Below are 25,783 nucleotides of genomic sequence, written 5' to 3'. Positions count from 1 at the left end.
GTTAAGTAAAATGCTAAAGATTAAGTAGGGCTTCTGATTTTAGATTTTAACTGATAACACCAATAAAACACCCCTGATTCTGGAAAAGAAGAGAAAAGAAAAGAAAACAAACTGGTGTTTATAAAGTAAACCTGGAAATGGTTACTTGTATCTAAGGGCTTGTCTACATGGCTCAGTAATGCACACTGTCAAGAGTGTGATTTCTAAAGCGCACTCATATGTTGCGCATTAACTGGTCTGCGTAGCCCCTATTAATGTGCATTAAAACTTCCCTAGTGTGCTTTAATGTAGTGCTGGTTGAAACAGTACTATGTTAAAGTGTGCTAAAGAACATTACAGAGAGATTACTCATTACAGCATATACTATTATAATGAATAATGTGTATAATATACATTACTCATTACAAAATATACACATTTTTGGACATCTACATAAGCTCAAAAATTTCCAAAAAATAGACTCCCCCAAAATGAAATTACCTTATTAAACCCTGAAAAACAGAAGCCCTAAGATTAAACTATCCACATTAGGAAAATGATATTGCATTTGTACTGGCTAACTGTATGTTGACTACAAAGCTGTTTTTTAAAATGTAAATTACTTATTTATTATTTTCTCCATTTTTAGCATGTATAGAAAATATGATTCAACTAGAATAAAGACAGAGGAAGAAGTCTTTTCAAGTAAGAGATGCTTAGAATGGTTCTATGAGTATGCAGGTAAGCTGATATGTACCAATGCCTAATCCTGACAATTGTCTAAATTTGTATTGAAATTTAAAGACATTATTAAGAGATTTTTCCTAGAAATTTAAATCTGAATACAGAGGTTTCTTGGTAAAGCAAAGAGTTTAAAAAAGAATCCTTGAATAAAAAAGAATCCTGTTTATAGATAGATGCCAAAGAACTCAAGATGTGCCAGTGTCTGAAAGCATAATTAGCACACTGAAGCCAGTATTTTCCCGAAGCAAGAAACATTTCAAATGCAGATAATAGGTCACTATTTTGGTTTTAAATTACACACAATTATAAATAAATTAGTAACTGTACATGAAACAAAATCAAGCTTTAATTGTGGTTTATTGCTAAAATCTATACCAGAATTTATTGCTAATATCTGTACATTAAATTATGTTTCCCACTGAAGTTTGTTTAACTCATTGATTTAGAGCTCTGACCCCTTACCATTGAGCAGTGTAGACACCTGGTGACATGGGCCCCATTTCAAAAGGGGAAGGAGGTTAGCCATATTTAGTTTGTCACTTCTAAATCTGGTTCCAATTCAAAGCAGAAAATGGAACTGATTCCTGAGATCATATTTCCCCAAGGAGTCTTTCCTTAGAATATTTTTCATCACTAAGCATGAGGGTATATTTTAGCTTCGTTCTCACTATTGTATATTGAACAGGACTTGACTTGGCAATTTCTTCTAGGACCACCTATTATAATATACTTTATCTTCTGACAACATACAGGCAGTGACCTGCTATTTTTGCAGAATAGTACACAAAACTCTCCTAAAGGAAGCTATTTGCAATGGGAGAAAATAATTCTATAGTACAGTACTGCAAAGAGCACTGAAGGGGGAACTGAATAGCTGATAGATAGAGAAATGGGGACCTTAGGCAGTTTCTCTAAAAGCATACCTAGAACTTTAGGTAATAAATGACGTAGTCGTCTTTTTGCGGCTGCTAGTTTGGATGCATAATATTTAATACTCTCATCTCCATTCCTTTTTGGCATCTGTACAGCTAATAAATTACCTGGGGGTGATGTTGTTAAATTTTTGGTGGTGATGCTGTTAAAGCAAAACATGATTTATATGAACCAAACTAGTCGGAGTCTTTGTGTCTGGCAGGTTGGGAGAAGAGAGACAAATGAGGGAGAGAGAGAGGCAGGCACCCTATTGTCAGATTCTGTGCCTTTCTTGACTGCTGTGTGGATTTTCTATTCTTGTTCTGACTACTGGAATAACTCATTCTTGGCAAGAGTTCATAGAAAGAAGGTTGAGCGGATGGCAGTGTGTGAAAGATATTTGGTTTTCCACTTGCTGCATCTGCAAAGGTGCTAAGAAGAAGGCAGGGAGGAGGGGGTATAGTTTTGTTCATAGTGGTGTTATAACACTCCAAGTTTTGAAATGAGGATCTTGTACGTTTACTTCATAGGTTTTTCTCTTTTACACAAACCCACTGTTGATACTGCCCTTTTCCTAATGTGACTTTCCCTTACAAAAGAGCAGAAATCTTTTTTAACCGCTGTATGTTTTGAGGTGGCTGAATTGGCGGGGGGCAGGGATAATGAGAAGACAGGGAAATAAAGATGGAAAATGTGTATAATTAAAAGCCTGTTACTTCTAAATTGAAGGCTGAATATTTAAGACTGATATAAGATTGACTATAACATAATAGTGAAGAGTCAGCTGCTGTTCTCATTATAAAGCCTTGTTTTTTCAAGCCCATTTGACTATTATTTTTATATGCCTCTAGCATTTTTCACACAGCATATTGCAGAGATTGTGAAGTAGAGTCTTGATTTGATTGCTGCTTTTCTTCCTGTTATATTTTCTGAAGCCTATTTACATAGCAATTACTTTGCAGACTTTTGTGTGGGGAGGGGGGGCGGGGTTGTGTATGTGAAGTCTTCATAATGTGGTGTGATATGGTATTGTTGCAATGTGAAAAAAATGAGCATGAGAATATTATTTCAGATTTTGTTTTGAATGACTCAGAGAAGAAAGTTACTGTTAATATAAAGAAGTAAATTGTGCATTAGGTTCTGGGGGTGTCAATCCCATACTAGTATAATATATATTTATTAGCTATATTCTCTTCCTTTAAAAATTTATTGTATTCTAATAAAACTAAGATTTATTATCTGCTTACTATTGAGATAACTTTAAAACAAATTTGTTTCCTGGCTTGAGCCTTTAGAAAGTTCCAGTAACCATTGTGTTCAGTTCACCCAGTATAGCAGCACTTTGGTACTGAGCCAGTTTCAGAAGTCTTTGTCCTGCAGTACCTTCCTTACTCACTTTTCACAATTGCTGCAATTATTGGGTACTGTGGTACAAGTTAAAAAAGAAAAGAAGGATAGTGTTGATATTTTCTTTCTCTCTTCTTATGCCTTGCCAGGGGTGTAATATCTTCTTGTAAAGGGTAAATATTTGTATATGTAAAAAAAACCTGAATCCTACAGAAGTTCAGCTTATGTTGCATGAATACTTCTCTTTTACAGCAGTGATGTGCTTGCAGTAAATTTTAATTTAAACAACAGTATTGTGAAATGTCATTCGATTTCAGGGACTGATGACGTTGTAGGTCCTGAAGGCATGGAGAAATTTTGTGAAGATATCGGAGTTGAACCAGAAAATGTAAGTTTATGCTTTTCCCAAATATGCCTAAGTCACCAAAGTGAGCCTGGTTTTTGTCTCTTAATCTTTTATCATCTGAGTTTGAAATATTTTGAAATGGAAAATTGAAGAAACCATTGTTAAATGGAGAAGCATAAACCAGGCAGGTTTATTTTGTTGCTTTGGCATGGCATACCTTAAAATCACTTGCCTTCACTGAAAATGGGTAAATTAACCTCTGAAAGCTCAAACCTTCCAGAAAATTAGTGTTTATTTTAATTGAAACTATCCTAGAGTTTTAATTTAGAAATGAAGTGGATATGCACATTATTGGGCTCATATATTTGTTTCATATTTCTGAGGAGGGAAATATTGTCCTGTTTGAAAATTTGCTAATCTCATCCACCTGATTTTGAAACACAAGTGATACAGAAAACATGTATATCTTACAGTCAGGAATGTCTTGTGAATTAGAAAAGACCTTTTAAAATTCATACATAATACACCTGTTATGTACAAGAAGACAGGACAGTCTGGCTTCTTGACTTGACTTTTGTTGGATTTTTACAGCATTAAATTGGGCTAGATAAAATTATAATTTTGTACTAAGCGATTTGTGTGAAATACAAGACACAACTCAATTTTGTAGTGTAATAACTCATAAACCCTCGTGGTTCATGGTGGGACCCAACTTTTGAGCTCTTGGGAAAATATTATTGTAATTGTAATTAGCAACAGAGTTTTAAACTGCATTAATAGCTTTTAGAAAAGGCTTTAGTGGCTGATCTTCCTTTCACTCTGTTTCCCAGGGACAGTTGCCCTGCACTTTATCCCAAATATCAGAGGAGTAGCCGTGTTAGTCTGGATCTGTAAAAGCAGCAAAGAATCCTGCGGCACCTTATAGACTAACAGACGTTTTGGAGCATGAGCTTTCGTAGGTGAATACCCACTTCGTCAGAAGCATGTAGTGGAAATTCCAGGGGCAGGTATATATATGCAAGCAAGCTAGAGATAAGTAAGAGGTTAGATTCAATCAGGAAGGATGAGGCCCTGTCTCTAGCAGTTGGTCATGAAAACCAGGGAGGAGAAACTGGTTTGTAGTTGGGCAAAGCCATTCCACATCTTGTCAAGCCTGACTGATGTGTTCAAATTGCAGGTGAACGAAGCTCAACGCAGTTCTCTTGAAGTCTGCGTCCTGAAGTTTTTTCTGCAGATGGCCACCTAAGGTCTGCATAAGTGTGCCAGGGAGGTTGAAGTGTATCTACTAAGGTTGGTATATGCCATTGCCTAATACTGATGTGTGTCCATTTACCTTTTCCGTAAGAATGTCCAGTTTTGGCCAAGACAAATGTAGAGGGCATTGCTGCAATATGAAGCCATATATTACATGGTGACGCTGCAGAGGAATGAACCAGTGATTGATGTGGGCGATCCTGTTAGGTCTGTGATGTGTCGCTGGAGTGAATATGTGGGCAGAGTGGCCATTGAGGTTGTTGCATGGAAGTCCGTTGCCTGCTAGAGTTACATGGTTGCTGACCGTGCAGTTACTGGTGAGAATATGTTTCAGGTTAGCCAGGTAGCTAGTGGGCTGATGACGGGCCTGCCAGCCTCAGGCTGTGAAGGTAGATCCCTGATGATGATTGGAGGGGTTTAGCTGAGCGACTGATATGTGATGGCCAGTAGGATCCGTTGGTCGTCTTTGGTGTTGTCTTAAGTAGGAGGCTTCTGGGTACACTCTGGCTCTGTTAGATCTGTTTCCTTAATTCGCTCGCGGGTATTGTAGGTCGTAGATGCTTGGCTAGAGATTTTGTAGGTTGGTCTCTGTCTGTGGGGTTATGAGCAGGATGCCGGTTGATACTCAGTGTGGCTGTAGACAGGATCGTGCCTGTGATGTGCCCGAGAGGAAGCTGGAGGCATGATGGGAGGCATGCCGGTCGATAAGGGTGGTGTTTAAGCTGACCATCACTTATTTACACCGTGGGTGCCTAGGAAGTGACCTCTTAGATGGTGTAGAATTTGGGTCCAGCCGCTGGTTGATGGTTGGGGTGGAAGCTGTTGAAATTGGTGGTGGAATTTTTCCAGATCCTCCCTTCCAGGATCCAGATGATGAAGATTGCTAATGTCGCGTAGGGTGAGAGGGACGTGACGGACGAGCAGCTGAGGAAGCGTTGTCCCAGGTCGGCCCAAAAATATTGCATATTGGGGCCCATGCGGGTGTTGCTCATAGCAGGTTGCACTGATCTGATAATATATACGACTGGATAGCGAGGGTAAGTAGCACCACCCTGATACGGGAGACTGTCCTTGTACGAGAGACCAGGAAGTCAATCCCAGTGGTTACACCAACTTTCCAGTAGGGGTCCTTGGGCAAAGACCCCCCAACGCTCCACCTGCCTAACCTGATACTCTCTCCTCCGCTGGTAGTTCCACCCCAGTCAGTTGACTACCTTCCCTCTCTTCACTACCATCCGACCACACTTCTCCAGTCCGAATGACATCCCGATATCCTCACTGTAGACCGCATCAGGTGGATTAGCAAGTCGAGGTCTCGTTCATTTTAGCATACAGCTTGATGTCATCCATGTAGAGGAGGTGGCTGATGGTAGTTCAATCCTGAACCTGTACCCGTATCCAGTCTGTGTGATTATCTGGCTGAGGGGGTTTAAGCCTATGCAGAACAGCAGCAGGGACAGTGCATCACCTTGGTATATGCCGCACTTGATGGCCACTTGTGCAAGCTGCCTTGAGTTGACTTCCAGTGTTGTCTTTCCATAAGTCCCACTGAGTTCTTGAGGAAGGTCCTAGTGTCCTGTTGACTTTGTATAAGCGCCAGACATTCACAGATCTACATGTGCGGCATTGAGTCGTAGGCTTTCCTGTAGTCAATCCAGGCTGTGCTCAGATTGGTCTGTCTAGACCTTGAGTCTTGGGCGACTGCTCTATCTATGAGCAAACTGGTGTTTGAGCCTCTGGTGCTGTTCCCAATGCCCTTCTGAGTTGTGCTCATGTACTGGCCCATATGGTCCTGTAGCTTGGCAGCTATGATGCCTGATAGGACTTTCCATGTTGTGGGAGGCAGGTTATGGCCGGTAGTTTGGCAGGTTCTGCTCCCTTGCAGGGGTCTTCATGATCACTGCACTGTCCTTCCTTGTGTTAGCCAGTTGGGTGGGAGCCTACTGCTAGCAGCTGGTTCATCTGTGCTGCTAGGCATTCATGCACTGCTGTTAGCTTTCTTTAGCCAGTAGGTGTGGATCATGTCTGGTCCAGGTGCTGTCCAGCTCTTCATGTTCTTGACCCGCTGCCGGATGTCTTCTACTGTGATGGTGACTGGTTTCTGTTCTGGGAGATTGCTGTGCTCTGTTCTCAAGTCCTGCAGCCACTTTGCACTGGTGTTATGAGTCTTCTCTTTCTCCATATGTTTCTTCCAGTACTGTTCAGTTTCTGCTGTTGTTGCACTGCAGTTGGGAGTACACCTTGGATGGTTCTTTGGAGAACAGGGCATTTACTTTTTTGGCCTCTGCTCTCTAGCGTATCTCCTTAGCCTGGTAAGCCAATGCTGTGAGCCTTTGTTTAGCAGTCTCTAGGGCTTCAGATGGAGTCAGGCCCTTGTATTTTTTCAGTAGCCGAGTCTTATCCTTAATCTCCTACACCCTTCTGTAGTTCCACAGCTGACTAACTTCTCTCCAAATCGCCTTCATCTTATCTTCCAACCTCATTTTCCCCGGTGGGTACATACTGTTGTTCTTCTTGATCGTGTAGCCAAGCATCTCCAGGATTACAGAGGCTGTAGCATATACCAGATCATTGGTTTGAGTTATTGGTGGTAGTAGGGATTGTCATGAGGGCTCTATTTGGCATCTTCTAACATACTATCTGATGGTACTTCTCTCACTGAGCCTTGGTAATCGGTCTCGAGGATTGACTGTAGCTAGTTTCTCCATGATCTTATGCCTCATATCAGCTGCTGTGCTCTGCAATGGAGGGGGTGGCAGTGAAGTTTCAGCTTCAGGTGTGGGCTGCACATCCACTTGTTCTTCCAGGTCTTCTTGAGTCTGGGATGTAATGTGGAGTTGGTCTATCTCAAACTGTGAGAGCAGCTTCCTCTTTACTATGTTGAAGCATTGGGTAACTAGCTGTTTCTCAGTAAGTTTGGATGTAGGTCTTTTGTCCATCCATAGTCCCCTCATACGTTTCATATATCCTCTCTCATTAGGTCTACTGTTATAGTAGCATTCCATCAATTCCAGGTTCTCTGTCTCGTCCATGAATGGTTTGTTCCAGTAGCCCACTTATCGTCAGATTGTCCTGGTTCCTCAACATCTGGCGCGGACCTTGTTAATCCTGGCGACGTCCGAGCCGGCATGACCCTCCTAGTTCATGTCACTCTCATATTTGAGGTAGGCAGGTGAAGCGTTGGGGGGGTCTTTTGCCAAGGACCCCTACTGGAAAGTTGGGTACCAACTGGGATTTGAACTCCGGTCTCTCGTATCAAAGGACAGTCTCCCGTATCAAGGGTGGTGCTCTTAACCACTACGCTATCCAGTCGCTATATATATATCCAGATCAGTGGCACCGCTATGAGCACCCGCATGGCCCCACAATATGCCATATTTTTTATGGCCGACCTGGAACAACGCTTTCCTCAGCTCTCGTCCAGTCACGTCCCTCCACCCTACGCGACATTGATGACATCTTCATCATCTGGATCCATGGGAAGGAGACTCTGGAAAATTCCACCACAATTCAACAGCTTCCACCCCACCATCAACCGCAGCCTGGACCAATCTACACCAATCTAAGAGGTCCACTTCCTAGACACCACGGTGTAAATAAGTGATGGTCACATTAACACCACCCTATATCGACCGCTATGCCTACCTTCATGCCTCCAGCTTCCATCCTGGGCACATCACACGATCCATTGTCTACAGCCAAGCACTGAGGTACAACCGCATCTGCTCTAACCCCCACAGACAGAGACCAACACCTACAAAATCTCCACCAAGCATTCTCGAAACTACAATACCCGCACGAGGAAATAAGGAAACAGATCAACAGAGCCAGAGTGTACCCAGAAGCCTCCTACTGCAAGACAAACCCAAAAAGAAACCAACAGGACTCCACTGGCCATCACATACAGTCCTCAGCTAAAACCCCTCCAATGCATCATCAGGGATCTACACTTTCACAGGCCTTGGGTGGCAGGCCAGTCCTCGCCCACAGACAACCTGCTAACCTGAAACATATTCTCACCAGTAACTGCACACCGCACCATAGTAACTCTAGCTCAGCAACCAATCCATGCAACAAACCTCATGCCAACTCTGCCCACATATCTACACCAGCGACACCATCACAGGACCTAACCAGATCAGCCACACCATCACCGGTTCATTCACCTGCACGTCCACAATGTAATATATGCCATCATATGCCAGCAATGCCCTCTACTATGTACATCGGCCAAACTGGACAGTCTCTACGGAAAGGATAAATGGACACAAATCAGATATTAGGAATGGCAAATATACAAACCTGTAGGAGAACACTTCAACCTCCCTGGCCACACTATAGCAGACCTTAAGGTGGCCATCCTGCAGCAAAAAAAACTTCAGGACCAGACTTCAAAAGAGAAACTGCTGAGCTTCAGTTCACTGCAAATTTGACACATCAGCTCAGGATTGAACAAAGACTGTGAATGGCTTGCCAACTACAAAACCAGTTTCTCCTCCCTTGGTTTTCACAGACCTCAACTGCTAGAGCAGGGCCTCATCCTTCCTGATTGAACTAACCTCATTATCTCTAGCTTGCTTGCATATATACCTGCCCCTGGAATTCCACTACATGCTTCTGACGAAGTGGGTATTCACCTACGAAAGCTCATGCTCCAAAACGTCTGTTAGTCTATAAGGTGCCGCAGGATTCTTTGCTGCTTTTACAGATCCAGACTAACACGGCTACTCCTCTGATATTTGGGATAAAGTGCAGGGCAACTGTCCCTGGGAAACAGAGTGAAAGGAAGATCAGCCACTAAAGCCTTTTCTCTAAAAGCTATTAATGCAGTTTAAAACTCTGTTGCTAATTACAATTACAATATATTTCCCAAGAGAAGTGGGGTTCCACCATGAACCACGAGGGTTTAGAGTTATTACAATAAACAACTACAAATTGAGTTGTGTCTTGTATTTCACACAAATCGCTAGTACAGAAATTATAATTATCTAGCCCATTTAATCTGTAAAAATCCAACAAAAGTCAAGTCAAGAAGCCAGACTGTCCTGTCTTCTTGTACATAACAGGTGTATATGTATGAATTTAAAGGTCTTTTTCTAATTCACAAGACATCCTGACGTAAGATATACATGTTTTCTGTATCACTTGTGTTTCAAAATCAGGTGGATGAGATTAGCAAATTTCAAACAGGACAATATTTCCCTCCTCAAGAAATATGAAACAATATATGAGCCAAATAATGTGCATATCCACTTCATTCTAATCAAAACTCTAGGATAGTTTCAATTAAAATAAACTAAGTTTCTGGAAGGTTTGAGCTTTCAGAGTTAATTTACCCATTTTCAGTGAAGGCAAGTGATTTAAGGTATGCCATGCCAAAGCAAAACAAAATAACCTGCCTGTTTATGTTCTCCCATTTAACAGGTTCTCATTTTCCATTTCAAAATATTTCAAACTCAGATGATAAAAGATTAAGAACAAAACCAGGCCACTTGGTGACTTAGGCATATTGGGGAAAGCATAACTTACAATTTCTGGTTCAACTCCGATATCTTCACAAAATTTCTCCATGCCTCAGGACCTACAACGTCATCAGTCCCGAAACGAATGACATTTCACAATACTGTTGTTTAAATAAATTACTGCAAGCACATCACTGCTGTAAAGAGAAGTATTCATGCAACATAAGCTGAACTTCTGTAGGATTCAGGTTGTTTTACATAACAAATATTACCTTTACAAGAAGATATTACACCCGGCAAGGCATAAGAAGAGAGTAAGAAAATATCAACACTATCCTTTTCTTTTTTAACTTGTACCACAGTACCCAATAAGCAGCAATTGTGAAAAGTGAGTAAGGAAGGTACTGCAGACAAAAGACTTCTGAAACGGCTCAGTACCAAGTGCTGCTAATACTGGTGACTGAACACAATGGTTACTGGAACTTTCTAAAGCTCAAGCCAGGAAACAAATTTGTTTTAAAGTTTACTCAATAGTAAGCAGATAATAATCTTAGTTTTATAGAATACAATAAATTTTAAAGAAGAGAATATAGCTAATAAATATAATTTATACTAGTAGGGATTGACACCCCCAGAACCTAATGCACATTACTTCTTTATATAACAGTAACTTTCGCTCTGAGTCATTCAAAACAAAATCTGAAATAATATTCTCAGCTCATTTTTTCACATTGCAACAATACCATATCACACCACATATTGAAGACTTCACATACACAATCCCGCCCCCACTCCCCACACAAAGTCTGCAAAGTAAATTGTCATGTAAAATAGGCTCAGAAAATATAACAGGAAGAAAAGCAGCAAATCAAATCAAGATCTACTCACAATCTCTGCAATATGCTGTGTGAAAAATGCTAGAGGCATATAAAAATAATAGTCAAATGGGCTTTGAGCTTGGAAAATCATTATTGTAATTGTTAATTAGCAAACAGAGGTTTAAACTGCATTAATAGCTTTTAGAAAAAGCTTTAGTGGCTGATCTTCTTTTCACTCTCTGTTTCCCAGGGGAAGTTGCCCTGCCGTTATCCAATATCAGGAGGAGTAGCCGTGTTAGTCTGGACTGTAAAGCAGCAACGAATCCTGCGGCACCTTATAGACTAACAGACGTTTGTGGAAGCATGAGCGTTTCGTAGGTGAATACCCACTCTCAGAGCATCTGTAGTGGAAATTCCAGGCAGTTATATATGAAGCAATCTAGAGATAATGAGGTTAGTTCAATCAGGAAGGATGAGGCCCTGCTCTAGCCAGTTAGGTCTGTGAAAAACCAAGGTGAGGAAGAAAATGGTTTGTAGGTTGGCAATTCCATTTCACAGTCTTGCTCAATCCTGCAAAGCTTGAATTGTTGTCAAATTTGCAGGTGACTGAAAGCTCAGCATTTTTCTTTTTGAAAGTCTGGTCCTGAGTATTTTTTGCGTGCAGCTGATGGACCACCCTTAAGGTTCTGCTATAGTGGGACAGGGAGGTTGAGTGTTTCTACTTACAGGTTTTGTGCTTATTATTTGCCATTCTATAATCCTGATTTGTGTCCATTTATCCTTGTCCTAGGACTGTCAGTTTTGTCCGATGTACATAGAGAGTGGCATTGGTGGCATATGATGGCCATATATTACATTGGTGGACGTGCAGGTGAATGAACCGGTTGATGGTGTGGGCTGTATCTGGTTAAGGTCTGGTTGATGGTGTCGCTGTGTGAGATTATGTGGGCAGATTGGCATTTGAGGTTTGTTTTTGGCCGGGCGCCTCCCTTGGGGGATTGGGCGGAGCTAGAGTTACTATGGTTGCGGGCACTGTGAAGTTACTGTGGAATATGTTTCCAGGTTGCAGGTTGTCTGGGTGACCGAGGACTGACTGCCCCCAAGGCCTCGTGAAAGTGTTTTCCCTTGATGCATGCATTGGAGGGGTTTTTTAGCTGATGACTGTATGTATGGCCAGTGGAGTCCTGTTGGTTTCTTCTTTTTGGGTGTCTTGCAGTAGGGAGGCTTCGGGTAACGCTCTGGCTCTGTTATCTGTTGCCTGATTCTCGTGCGGGGTATTGTCAGTTTCGAGAGAGATGCTGGTGGAGATTGTTGTAGGTGTTGGTCTCTGCTTGGGGTTTAGAGCAGATGCGGCTTTGCTCAGTGCTTGGCTATGTAGACAATGGATCGTGTGATGTGCCCAGGATGGAAGCTGGATGGCATGAAAGGTAGCATTACGGTCGATATAGCGTCGGTGGTTGTAATGTGACCATCACTTTATTACACTTGGTTGTCTAGGGAAGTGGACCTCTTAGATTGGGGTAGATTGGTCCAGGCTGCCGGTTGTATGGGGGGTGGAAGCTGTTGAAATTGTGTGAATTTTTTTCCAGAGTCTCCTTCCCTGGATCCAGATGATGAAGATGTCCCATCCAATGTCGCTCAGGTGAGAGGAGGGACGTTGACTGTGATCGAGAGCTGTAGGAGGAAGCGTTGGTTCCAGGTCCGCCATGAAAAATATGGCATATTGGTGGAGGCCATGCGGGTGCTCATACGCCGGTGCCACTGATCTGGATATATATATAGCGATCTGTGATAGCGTAGTGGTTAAGGCACCACCCTTTGTACGGGAGTTACTGTCTTTGATACGACGGACCGGAGTTCAAATCCCAGTTTGGTACCCAACTTTCGCAGTTAGGGCGTCCTTGGGCAAAAGACCCCCCCAACGCTTCACCTGCCGTACCTCAAATATGCAGAGTGACGATGAATATGAGGGTCATTGCCGGCTCGGACGTCGCCAGGTTAACAGGTCCGCGCCAGATTTTGATGGAACCATGACAAATCTGACGATAAGTGGGCTTACTGGAACAAACCATTCATGGACGAGCAGGAACTGGAATTGATGGAATTGCTACGCTATAACAGGACCTAATGAGAGAGGATATATGTAAACCTGTATGAGGGGACTATGGATGACAAAGACCTACACCACTTACTGGAAACAGCTAGTTACCCAATGCTTCAACATAGGTAAGAGGAAGCTGCCTCTCACAGTTTGAGATAGACCAACTCCACAATTACATCCCAGACTCAGAAGACCTGGAAGAACAAGGGGATGTGCAGCCACACCTGAAGTGAAACTTCGACTGCAGCCCTCCTCCATTGCAGAGCCACAGCAGCTGGATATGAGGCATAAAGATCATGGAGAACTAGTACCCATGTCAATCCTCGAGACCGATACCTAAGGCTCAGTGGACGGAGAGGAAGTCCAGTCAGATGTATGTTAGAAGATGCCAATTAGAGCCCTCATTGACTAATCCCTATACACCCCACTATAACTCAAACCAATGACTCCTGGTATATGCTACTGCCTCTTGGTATCCTGGGAGATGCTTGGCTACACGATTCAAGAAGAACAACAGTATGTTACCCACCCTGGGAAAATGAGGTTGGGAAGTTAAGATGAAGGCGATTGGAGAAAGCTTACGTCAGCGGTGGAACTACAGAGGGTAGAGGATTAGGTAAGACTTCGGCTACTGAAAAAATACAAGGGGGCCTGACTCCAAACTGGAAGCCTGGGAGAGACTTGCTAAACAAAGGCTTCACAGCATTGGCTTTTAAACCACAGGCTAATGATGACTCACGCTTGAGAAGCACAGAGGCCCAAAAAAGTAAAGTGCCCTGTCTTCCAAAGAACCATCCAAGGTGTACTCCCACTGCAGTGCAACAACAGCAGAAACTGGAAACAGTACTTTGGCAAGTAACATATCGGAGAGAACAGACAAGACTCATAACACCCAGTCAAGTGCTGCAGGACTTGAGAACAGAGCACAGCGAATCTCCCAGAACAGAAACCAGTCACCATCACAGTAGAAGACATTGCCGGCAGCGGTGGTCAAAGAACATGAAGAGCTGGACAGCACCTGGGACCAGCAGCATGATCCACACCTACTGGCTAAAGAAGCTAACAGCAGTGCATGAATGCCTAGCAGCACAGATGAACCAGCTGCTAGCAGTAGGCTCCCATCCACAACTGGCTAACACAAGGAAGGACAGTGCTGATCATGAAAGACCCCTGCAAGGAGCAGAACACTGCCAAACTACCGGCCAATAACCTGCCTCCCCACAACATGGAAAGTCCTATCACCGGCATCATAGCTGCCAAGCTACAGGACCATATGCGGCCAGTTACATTTGAGTCACAACTCAGCTAGGCATTAGGGAACAGCACCAGAGGCTCAAAACACCAGTTGCTCATCGAGATAGAGCAGTCCGCCCTAGAGACTCAAGGTCTGAGACAGGACCAATTCTGAGCACCAGCTCTGATGACTACTAGGAAAGCCTACGACTCAATGCGCGCACATGTAGATTCGTAAGTGTGTCTGCGGCGCTATACAAAGTCAACAGGACACTAGGCCTTCCTCAAGAACTACAGTGGGACTCTATGGAAGACAACACTGGAAGTCAACTCAACGGCCAGCGTTTGACCACAAGTGCCATCAAGGCGCATATACCAAGGTGATGCACTGTCCCCTGCTGCTGTTCTGCATAGGCTTCATAAACCCCCTCAGCCAGATTAATCCACACAGACTGGATACAGCGGTACAGGTCAGGACTTGTAACTGACCCATCAGCCACCTCCTCTACACTGGATGACATCAAGCTGTATGCTAAGAGTAATGAACGAGACCTGTCGACTTGCTAATCCACCTTGATGCGGATCTACAGTGAGGATATCGGGATGTCATGTCGGACTGTGAGAAGTTGTGGTGGATTGGTAGTGAAGAAGGAAGTGTAGTCAAGACTGATCGGGGTGGTAACTACCACGCGGCCACATAGCAGACATACAGCCCAGCGTACAATTACCTTGGGACGTCCCACATTCAGTCATGAGAACCACGACATGGGAAGGCAAGGAAGCACAGCAACATCAAGTATCACCAAAGATAAGACAGGTCCTGAAGAGCCAGCTCAGTTGGGAAAGAACAAGATACCCACGGCCATCAACAGATACGCGCTCTGCCGTCAGTCAGATGCCCTGCCGGTTATAGTGTGAGCTGGCCACAGTCAAGCGAGGACAGGAGGCTGCCAATGTGAGACCTGGAGAGCTCCTCACAATGCACCGGAGGTTTCCACCCCAGAGTCCACAACACCCAGAGACTTGTATACCAGCGGAAAGGAAGTGCGGGCGGGGCGTGCCAGTGAGCAGTCAAAGCCCTGTCCTGGACGAAACCCGGAACATCCAGGCAGTACATCAGTTAAGAATGGCCCCAAAGATGAGCTGCTAGGAAATGCCTGAGGCAGCACAGACATGGGAGGAAGACCAAGCAGAGAAGTGCCAATGGCAAGACAAGACCCTGCATAGGATGTACCATCGACAGATAGCTGAGGTGGCTGACACTGGAAGAATCCTACCAGTTGGCTGGAAAGGGCTGGACTAAAAGACAGCACTGAGGCACTGATCATAGCAGCACAGGAACAGGCACTGAGCACCAGATTCCATTGAAGCAGGGGTCTGCCACAACTAAGAGAGACCCAAGGTGCAGACTGTGCAGAGACCTCAGAGGACAGTCCAACATAATAGTGGCAGGATGTAAGAGATCAGGCAGGACAGCATACACTGAACGGCACAACCAAGAGGCTCTGCATTGTGTTACTAGGAAATCTGTACAGCTTATGGGCTAGACCCTCCCAAGACCAGATGGGAGATTCCACAGAAGGTTGTGGAGAATAGCAGGGCTAAGATTCTGTGCTTCCATATCCAGACGGACAGGCAGGTACTGGCAATCAACCAGACATCGTGTTGAGGTGGAATTTTTTTTTTTATATAAGTTCCCCTCTCACCTTATGGGTGGTAGTGTCTTCCTCAACCTTGGGGTTCCTCTACCAGAGGCTGGGAGTTTGAGGTTCTTGCGCAGTATCTTAGCTGTTCCCTGCACTGCACTCTTCTGGACAGAGAGCTCTGATGTTGTTCCTGGGATCTGTTGCAGCCACTCACCCAGCTTGTAGGAGCAGCACTTCAACCTCCCTTGGCCACCACTATAGCAGACCTTAAGGTGGCCATCCTGCAGCAAAAAAAACTTCAGGAGCAGACTTCAAAGAAAAAACGCTGGAGTTTCAGTTCAATCTGCAAATTGACACCCATCAGCTCAGGATTAAACAAAGACTGTGAATGGCTTGCCAACTACAAAACCAGTTTCTCCTCCCTTCGGTTTTCAGACCTCAACCTGCTAGAACGAGGAGCCTCATCCTTCCTGATTGAACTAACCTCATTATCTCTAGCCTTGCTTGCATATATATACCTGCCCCTGAATTTCCACTACATGCTTCTGACAGAAGTGGGTATTCACCTACGAAAAGCTCATGCTCCAAAAACGTCTGTTAGTCTATAAAGTGCACAGGATTCTTTGCTGCTTTTATCCCAAATGTATCTCAAAAGTGGTGTCTGAGTTCCTGAACTAAATCTCCTGATATTTTTTTTCCCCCAAACCTTCTTTTCTTACCTCGGTGGGAATCTAAGTTCTCATACCAGAGATCTCAAAAAGGACTTGAGTTTTTGTTGGATAGGACTAAGCTATTTAGGAAATTAGTCTATGTTTTTTGGTATCTTTTTGACATTTTCTAAAGAGTGCGTTTTTCACTCACGCATCTCTGGGTAGGCCTACACTTCACACTGGAAGGTCTCAATTTCAGTTCAAGGAGACATTACCTGTGGTTAGCTCTTATAGAACTTTGTGTACTGAAATTAGAATGTAGCTCGGTCCTGCAGGGCAGGTAGGTCTAAATACCTTAGCTCAAGGGCAAGCATATCCTAATGGAGTAGACTGTGAACTCAGATTACTATGCTACCTAGATGGTGACAGTACCTGAGTGTCATAGGATTAAGGCAGCAGCAGCTGCAGCCTTGAAATATTTCCATTTTGAAAATCTGTAGGACTGTAGCTGGCTTTTCATTTAGAACATTAACTTGACACTACCTCTAGACGTTGGCTATTTAGACATTTCATGGCATGTTGTAGAAGAACAATCTGCAATCTTTGTTTAATTAGAACTTACCAGCCATGTTCCTGTGGCCGTCGGGTGCATTGGTAGACTTCCCCATGTGGGAGTATGCAGTGACCACCATAAAGAAAAATATAGATTAGCAGTAAACTATGGTTTTTGGGAGGATATTGCTCTGCATAGTTGTGTTATCAGTGACACTATTCTTCAGAGCTCTTCCTCATGATTAAGTAGAAGGATTGAGGTAGTTGGGGCCACGTGCCCTTCTAGCCTTTTAGCTTCCAAATGTTTAATGTGTGAGAGCATTTGGTTGAAGCCAACACGCTGTAGTGTTTTAATAAGCTTTCTGAAGTTTTGCAACGCTTGGGAAGCACAATCCACAAGTGAGATACACAGAGGCCAGTGTTCTCTTTGAAGAACCATAGAACTGACAAACTTTATATTCACAGGAGAGCCTTTATGCTGTAATAAATCCTACCTACATCTAGGTAAAGGAGGGTTTCAGTCACCTTAAATTACTTCAAAGTTGGAGTAAAGAGTTAGACCACGCTTTATGTCAATAGCCATTGCCGTTTATGTTATACAGCAGAGTTTTAGCGATATATCTACACTGTGATAAAAGACCTGTGACCACAGCCTTGATGATCCAGTCAGCTGGCTGGGATGCAGGGCTATAAGAGTTGCAGTATAGACTTTGAGGATCGGGTGGACCTGGACCTGAGACCTCACTAGAGGGGAGGATCTCAGAGCCTGGATCTGCATATGCCCGAAACATCTACACTGCAGTTTTATAGCCATAGCCCAAGCCAGCTGACTTGGGCTCGGAGACTCAGCGCTTCTTGTTTTTTATAGCAGTGTTGTTATTACCCTTTAGGGCCAGTCTCTCTCGATGCTGTACAGACAGTTCTTGCTCCAAAGCTTAAAGATGTAGTTTGATGGAACTTAAACATTTGAAAGGTAGGGTAGAAAGAGTAGTTTTGTACAGAAGTGTTTCTGAATAAATGAGCAGTGTACTCAGTTTGTCAAAATTTTTAAAATTTTAATTTTTCAGTAGTAGGAGTTTCAACATCTTGCCTGTTTCACTCATATTTGATGGCTCTTACTTCTAAACGTACAATAAATAGGATTTGGCAACAGTCATCTAGTAATAACGTGTTCAAGAAATCTGTTGTCCCCCTCCGTCCTAATATTGTTTCCTTTTTAAATAGGTAAGCTATGCTTGTTCTAGCTTGGAAATTGGAATGCACAAAACATGGGTTATTCCACATTGCAAGAATGGTTAAAAGAGATCTGACACCGCGTGCAGTAAAAGTGTCTTTTAAAAGGTTATAAGTCCTAATTTTGCTGTTGTTGTAATTAATAATGTTCAAATAATTTTTTGTTCCAAAAAGATGTGTTGGTTTAGCGCCACAAATGGATGACTCTGCTCTGGAGAACTAGACATAAATGTTATTCTTGACTATCTAGAGCAAGTATGGCTCACTTGCAGGACCATCTTTAAAACAATGTGTTCTTGAAGTTATGCTGAGCATACTTTGCTGACTTATGGCTCATGGCTTTAAAATGTCCTGCACATTGGGTCAAATGCTCATGTGAAGACGGGGTTACTCTGTTCCAGACTGAAGGAACAAGGCATCTGTAATCAGGCACTCTTTTGCCTCAGCCCACTCCAAATAAGACTTCAGACTCTTCAGGTCTTAACCAAAATCACCTCTCGTTGAAGTTGCTTTATTCATACAATGCCGAATCTCAAACATAGTGACTGTTCTGGATTCTAGTGTGTCTACACAAATTATTCCCACATTCAGACTACTTGCAAGGATTCTCAGTCACTCCTTGACATTCTTGGTTCCTTATAGTACCTACTTCCAAATGCACTTCTGTAGGAAACCCTTCAGCCAAGCTTCCTCCCCAGGCTTTTTCCTCTTGGGGCTCCTCTTAGCAAGTCTGGTTTATCCCACATCCCAGATATGTCTCTGTCATTTTAGAGTGGACCAGTCTGTTCAAGCCCCAAGGTTTCAGAATCAACGTGGATGTGTTAGGCCATATTGCCAGGCTGTTACAGCATGCAGGGTTTAACAATGAGTAGTAATAGTCATCTTCAGTCTCGTGAGGCCATGCATATGCATCCCTGAGAGGTAAAGAATTTACTCAATTGGTTTTATGGCAGCTGTGGCTGAAGAGACCCACTTAAGACAAACATTCTCTGATGCATCTCTCACATTTAAAGGTGATGTTTTGATCCTTTGGGCTCTGCCTTCTGTGAGCTCTTTTCTCCTTTGCTAAGCCAGACTGCTTCCTCTTGTAACTGTGAGACCTTTGTTAAGATCTTGTTTCCAAAAGCTGCGGTCCTGAGTGTGATCTTCCCAGTTATCCACATCTATGTCCATTTCTTTGAGGTCTCGCACACATCCTTGAAACACAATTGTGTGCATCCTTTGGGTCGTTTTCCAGATGCCAGTTCGCCGTAAAGGATGACCTTTGGGATGCGCTCATCATTCATTTAGCATACATGCCCAAGCCAGCAGAGGTGTCTGTGTTTGCATGCTGGGTATGCTGGTTCGTTTGAGCACCTCAGTGTTGGTGACGCCATCCCTCCAGGAGATTCCAAAGATTCAGTGAAGGCAATTCATATGAAAGCTGTAGAGCCTCTTTTCCTGATGAGACCATAAAATCCATACCTCGCTCCCATACAAAAGTATGCTGATAACACATGCACAGTACACACAGATCTTTGTGTGTCCTGTCAGTTTGTTTTGCCATATCCTCTTGCTCAAGTCTAGACATCGTTGTGGTGGCTTTTCCAGTGTGGATGTTGTTGAGTTCCATTTCAAGTGAAACGATGACTATGATAGTGGACCCCTGGTACGTGAACTTGTTCATCACTTCAAGTTCATAGTTGCTGATCTCGATGGAGGATGCTTCTTCAACTCCTTGGCACATTGTTAGTCTTTTTTAGACTTATGGTAAGCCTGAAGTCTTGGCAGGCTTTGGAAAAACTGTTCATGAGATTTTGGAACTAGGCTTCTGAGTGGGTTGTCATTGCTGCATCGTCAGTGAAGAGGAGGTGTTGGATTAAGACCTCCCAAATCTTGGTTTTAGATCTGAGTCTTTCAAGATTGAACAGCTTTCCATCAGATCTTGTGTGCAAGTAGATTCCCTCAGTTGAGGAACCCAAAGCTTGTTTCAGTAGCAAGGAGAAGAAGATTCCAAACTGAGTTGGGGCAAATACATAACCTTGCTTGACCCCACTATGAATCTGGAAAGCCTTAGAGACTAAGCCATCATATCGGACTGTGCCATACATGTTTTCATAGAAGGACCGAATCGTGGTTTGGAGGGGCATGCAAGCTTTTCTAAAAGCACAAATAGTTCAGTTCTACTGACAAGGTCAAAAGCCTTTGTGAAGGGGCCTTTTTTCCTCTACATTTCTCTTGTAGTTGTCTCAGTGAGAAGATCATATCAGTAATAGACTTTTCGGCTCGCAAGCCACACTGTGATTCAGGATAGATTTTGTCTATAAATAACTGTCAAATAACTGCAATATTGTGATAGTAGTCAGAGCCTTGTAAGGACAGGAAAATTGCAGTGGTGTAACTTAAATCAGTTTTTAAATTGGTGCAAACCCTGTGCAGATGCTTTTACTTCAGTTTGAGTGGCTTATTTAGGTTTAACTTAAACCTACTCCCAATCAACTTAAACTTAAAAAAAACCCTACTTTTAAACCAAAATAAGTGTATCCACACAGGGATTTGCACCAATTTAAAGAAATTAATTTCCATTCACACCTTACGTTAAACTGGTGCAATGTTCTTGCGTAGATAAGCCCACTGATATGTATTTAACTTTCATGGAGGCAGCATATAGAGGTGGGGAAATGAAGACAAACCTAAGGATATTTGGAATATCTTTTTCTAAAAATTCAGATGAAAATCTAGTGCTGGATTATTAAAATCTTCTTTTTTTTGTAGATGTGATGTTACAGAGAAACTGAGAAATTCCTTGGATTACTTGAGATCCTTATTAAATGAGCCTACAAATTTTAAGCTAATTTATAGATACGCATTTGATTTTGCACGGGTGAGTAGTCCAGGACTCAGTCTGACTTTTATTTGTATTGCTTTCTGTGGGTTCACTTTCACATACAGCAGCTACAAGTCTGGGACTAGTTGTTCTCAGGATGCCAATTAAGATTGCTTCCAACGCACACAAATGTTCACTCTTTAAAATTGACTTTGTGTGTTTCCAGATACTATGTATGCCAAATATCAACATTGCAGAGGGAAAAAAGAGGGGGTGAAGGACAAGTGCAGTAGCTAGTGTTCATTCTGCTTCACCAAAGACTTCATGTATGTTCTTGGGCAAGTCAGTTGGGCCGTAATTCTGTGCCTATTGAAGTAAATGGCAGTTTCCATTGCCTTCAATCACTCAGGATCAGTGTTCTGGTCTCTATGCCTTCGTTCCCCATCTGTAAATAGGAATAGTACAGTAGAACCTCGTGTAACCAAGCCTCTATTATCTGGCTTTCCATATTAATTGAACCACCAGCTACCTGGGGCTGACAGCGGGAGTCTCGGGCTCTCATCCCAAGCCCCACCGCCCATTCTCCATCTTATCTGGATTTTTGGTTATCCGATCTGGTCCCAGTCCCAATTAGAATGGATAATTGGGGTTCCACTGTACTTCCCTACCTTACAGGGATTGTGTGGGAATAAATGCAGTAAAGATTGTGAGACACTTAGTTACCAGGGTAATGAGTACCCAAGATAGATATGTTACATATGATTGGGTTAAACCAGCGATTCTCAAACTTTTTGTACTGGTGACCCCTTTCACATAACAAGCCTCTGAGTCCCGTGGGGCGGCTCCCCCCAATTAAAAACACTTTAAAATATATTTTAAACAGCATTAAAATGCTGGAGGCAAAGCGGGGTTTGGGGTGGAGGCTGACAGCTCGTGACCTCCCCATGTAATAACCTCGCAACCCCCTGAGGGGTCCCGACCCCCAGTTTGAGAACCCCTGGGTTAAACTGTAACTTACTGATTCATACACAAGTCCTCAAAAACTTGCACACTTATCTGAGAAAATGTCTTGAAGGCTTAGAGAGTCTTCACCTATCTTATTTAGTATAGCAGTTGACAGCTATATTGGTTAAAAAAAATCTGATAAAATACTTGTATTTCAAAAGAAATTCATAATTGCTGTTTCTGAGCCTGTGCCTCTTCATGACTATCTTGCAGAAAAGTCAGACGTTTGTGACACTGAGCAATAACAGAGCCCAAAATAAGTTATTTAAACTGTTAAAGCAGGCTGAGAGCTGCTCTTCAACCAGCGGAAAAAAACCCTAATCTTTAAATGTACAAAACCTAATGGTAACATTCGTTACACTTACAGGAATATCAGTGTCCCCAATGATACTCTTCATAAAGTTGATACAAGACTTAGGAATGCCAGTTATTTTTCTTCTCTGATGTTTTCCATATGCTTATTATCATGGAACTCCTCAATTGTTCTGTTCAACAAAATGGGCTAGAGCTTTCCTTTAACACTTAAATGAGGAGGAAGTGTGGTGTTATCACAAAGAACTTTAAAAGCAGAATGATGCCAAGTCCGTTACAGTACACGAAGGAGGGGAGAGAACATCTGACAAAACCCTCCAGCGTAAAGCCAGAATTTCCTTCACCGAGCCACAAATTGATCTTTGTCAAGACAAGCATTAGACTTTTTTCTCTTATAACCACACACCCACCACGCAACCCAAGAACCTGATGTGGCAAAAGCTGGCTGTGATATAAATACTGATTCATAACTCTTTCAGAAGATTATGAATTGTGTTCTCAATACTTGTTAGATAGGCATCCTAATCTGATTTCACTCTTCCAAATACAAAATGTGTACTGGTAATACTGTGTTTGGTATCAGGACTCATAATTGATGGAATGCTATTCCCACACAAAAACGTAGATCAAGTAACTTGGAACTCCTCAGAGACACCAGGTACAAAGCCTGTTTGGAATTTTTTTGACAAAACATTTTTTCCATCAGAAAATGCTGATTTGACAAAACCAAACTTTTTGCATAAATGTGTCTGTGTTTATTCAAAAGGAGAGTGACTGTATAGCCAGTTGACCCAGGGTCAAGTCCCTGCTTTGTCTGATTCAGAACAGGGACTTGAACATGGATTTCCCATATCCAAGCTGTGTGTCCTAACCACCAAACTACTGGCTTCTGTGTCTCTGAAATAGTAGCAAAAAGGATCTTTTTTTTTTTTCTCCCATGCAAAATGAAACCGTAGTTTTTCACAAAATGGAATTTTTGTTTTCTGACCAACCCTAACCAGGAACAAGAATGATCATATATGCATTGTAAGGGAATTTAGATCAACTCTTCGTGATGTTAGAACATACATAGAGGAGCTTACATCTGAAGTGATCAGTTTGTGTGGCAAGATTGAAGATGAGATTCAAGAAAAACAAAAAAATCCCAAAACACCAAAAAATTGACAGCAAAAGGCTAATAGACCAGGCATTGCAAAAACAACTTCAGATTGAACTGAAACATAGATTTTAAGTGTTACAAAACTTAAATCCACCACAAGATGTCAACATTGACATGTCATGGTCCTGCATGACAGTATCATAGATGCTGCAACAGCTGTAGTTGGTTCCTAGACAAGCGAACCTAAAATCTGCAAAAGTGAGGATATGTGGAGGAAAGGAAACAAGCCAAAGCAAATACAGTAGAACCTCAGAGTTACGAAAACCTTGCAAATGGAAGTTCTTTGTAACTCTGAAACGTTTGTAACTCTTAACAAAACAGAGTGGTTGTTCTTTCAAAAGTTTACAGCTGAACATTGACTTAATGTAGCTTTGAAACTACTGTGCAGAAGAAAAACATTGCTTTTAATTATCTTAATTTAAATGAAACAAGCACAGAAACAGTTTTCGTATCTTGTCAAATCTTTTTGTTTAATGTAATTTTCTAGTAGTTTACATTTAACACAGTACTGTTCTGTATTTGTCTTTTTTGGGGGGTGAAGAGAAGGGGTGTCTCTGCTGCTGCCTGATTGTGTACTTTTGTTCCAAATGAGGTGTATGGTTGACCAGTCAGTTTCGTAACTCTTGTGTGCATAACTGTGAGGTTCTACTGTATATCCATTCCTCAAAAACATCTCCAGAAAAAGTAGCAGCAAAATATCTATATAAAACAAAGGACAAAGTAGTGAAAAGCAGCACGAGAAGAAACGAGAGGAGGTACATGGATAACATCGCCAAAGAAGCTGAAGTGGCTGCTGAAAGAGGAAATATTAAAACACGTTATCAACTCAGCAACGTTCTTAATGGCAAATTTTCACCAGCCAGAGGGCTTATTAAAAATATACAAGAAAGGACCTTAAAAGAAAAAGAAATGAGAGCAATTGGCCAGGCACTTTCAAGAGGTGCTAAACAGATGAACAACACAAGAAACTATTGACTTTGATTAAGAAATTAAGCATCGAGTGTAACGCTGCCTGCAATGACTCAAGAACATGAGTACCAACTTCAAGGCAAAGTGTTAGAATGCAGGGCACAAACCCCAAATTGGTTGTGAATTCTATAATTAGATTTCACCAACCAGTTATCAAGTGAACTCCTCTGACACTATAACAGCCTTTACAAGGAGTCACAAACAGTCCCTTTGGGTACTGTGATCTGGCTTGACATCTAGGGGAGCATACCTTTGTGATAGATGATCCATTACACCAAGAATCACAGCAATATTCAGATTAGTCCCTGTCCCAAAGGACCAGACACTTACACCAGGTCAATTGCACCTTAAATATCACCCCAAAGACAAAGCTTGTAACCAATCCTACAATGAGTATATAAAAATTATGCAACAGGAAAAGGGAACAAGAGAGTTATTTACAAGTTAAAGCAGGTAAACATATATACACAAATGAGTTGCAGTCTTAAGTTTAAAAAAAATAATAGAAGCTTCTATAAAAGCAGGCTCTGTGTGTCCTCTAGGACTAACCAGGCTCAGCAGCTGAGGATCTCTTGCTTATACCTGGAAACACATAGCCATCCCAGAGTCCAAGCATCATGTAGATAATCAGTTACTTCTTGTTAGGGGTTTTATTCTCTTCTTCTGATATCCTTGGAGCTGCAAACACAGCTGATGGGAGGAGTCCATTTGCATTACTCATCTTCGCAGAGAGGAAAGCAGGACATCAAAAGCCTTTTGTCCTCTTGTTGATAGTACATAGGGAAATTCTGGTTGCAATGTCCCACAATAGATCATATGATATTGAGGGAACTTTTCTTTGGGAAGGGTATAACAGCCTCTCTTGAAGATCAGCCCTTCATGCTAATTAATGTCTCTCTCCTGTCTGGTCATTTACAGTGTCACAGGAGCTCACAATGTAACCGTTCAAATATTGCCTCACAACATGGGATACAGATGTTATAAGTGAGATTAATGCATGTAGAACTCAGAAGCATCCAATAAAATCTTAACACTAAATACATTCTTAGAATTCTCATACTTGTTTTAATAATACTAACAAACAGGAGAGCCAGACTGATTCCAGCTATGTATTTGTCAGTGTTCAGTTGAGACATAGGGACGTTGACCTGAGCTGGCACCTGGTCTGCCAGAAGCACACTCAGAATTAGAGAGAACATCTCATGGCACAAAGTGAAAGACAATAAAAAATCTGAGGAAGCTACAGGCGAAGACC

The 25,783-nt window shown here is 42.4% G+C and overlaps 1 protein-coding gene across 1 annotated transcript in view; it reads left to right on the top strand.

Annotated features, from left to right (window-relative positions):
• The window catches only part of DCUN1D4 (defective in cullin neddylation 1 domain containing 4), a 115,733-nt gene that overhangs the window by 78,922 nt on the left and 11,028 nt on the right, over positions 1–25,783 (top strand). The window contains 4 exon segments of the mRNA XM_075066462.1: positions 3,300–3,374; positions 18,274–18,302; positions 18,304–18,365; positions 21,032–21,140. Coding sequence (XP_074922563.1) covers positions 3,300–3,374; positions 18,274–18,302; positions 18,304–18,365; positions 21,032–21,140 — 275 coding nt within the window.

Source organism: Chelonoidis abingdonii, chromosome 5 (genome assembly GCF_003597395.2).
Source record: "Chelonoidis abingdonii isolate Lonesome George chromosome 5, CheloAbing_2.0, whole genome shotgun sequence".
NCBI lineage: Eukaryota > Metazoa > Chordata > Testudines > Testudinidae > Chelonoidis > Chelonoidis abingdonii.
This window is presented reverse-complemented; position numbering and strand designations above follow the sequence as displayed.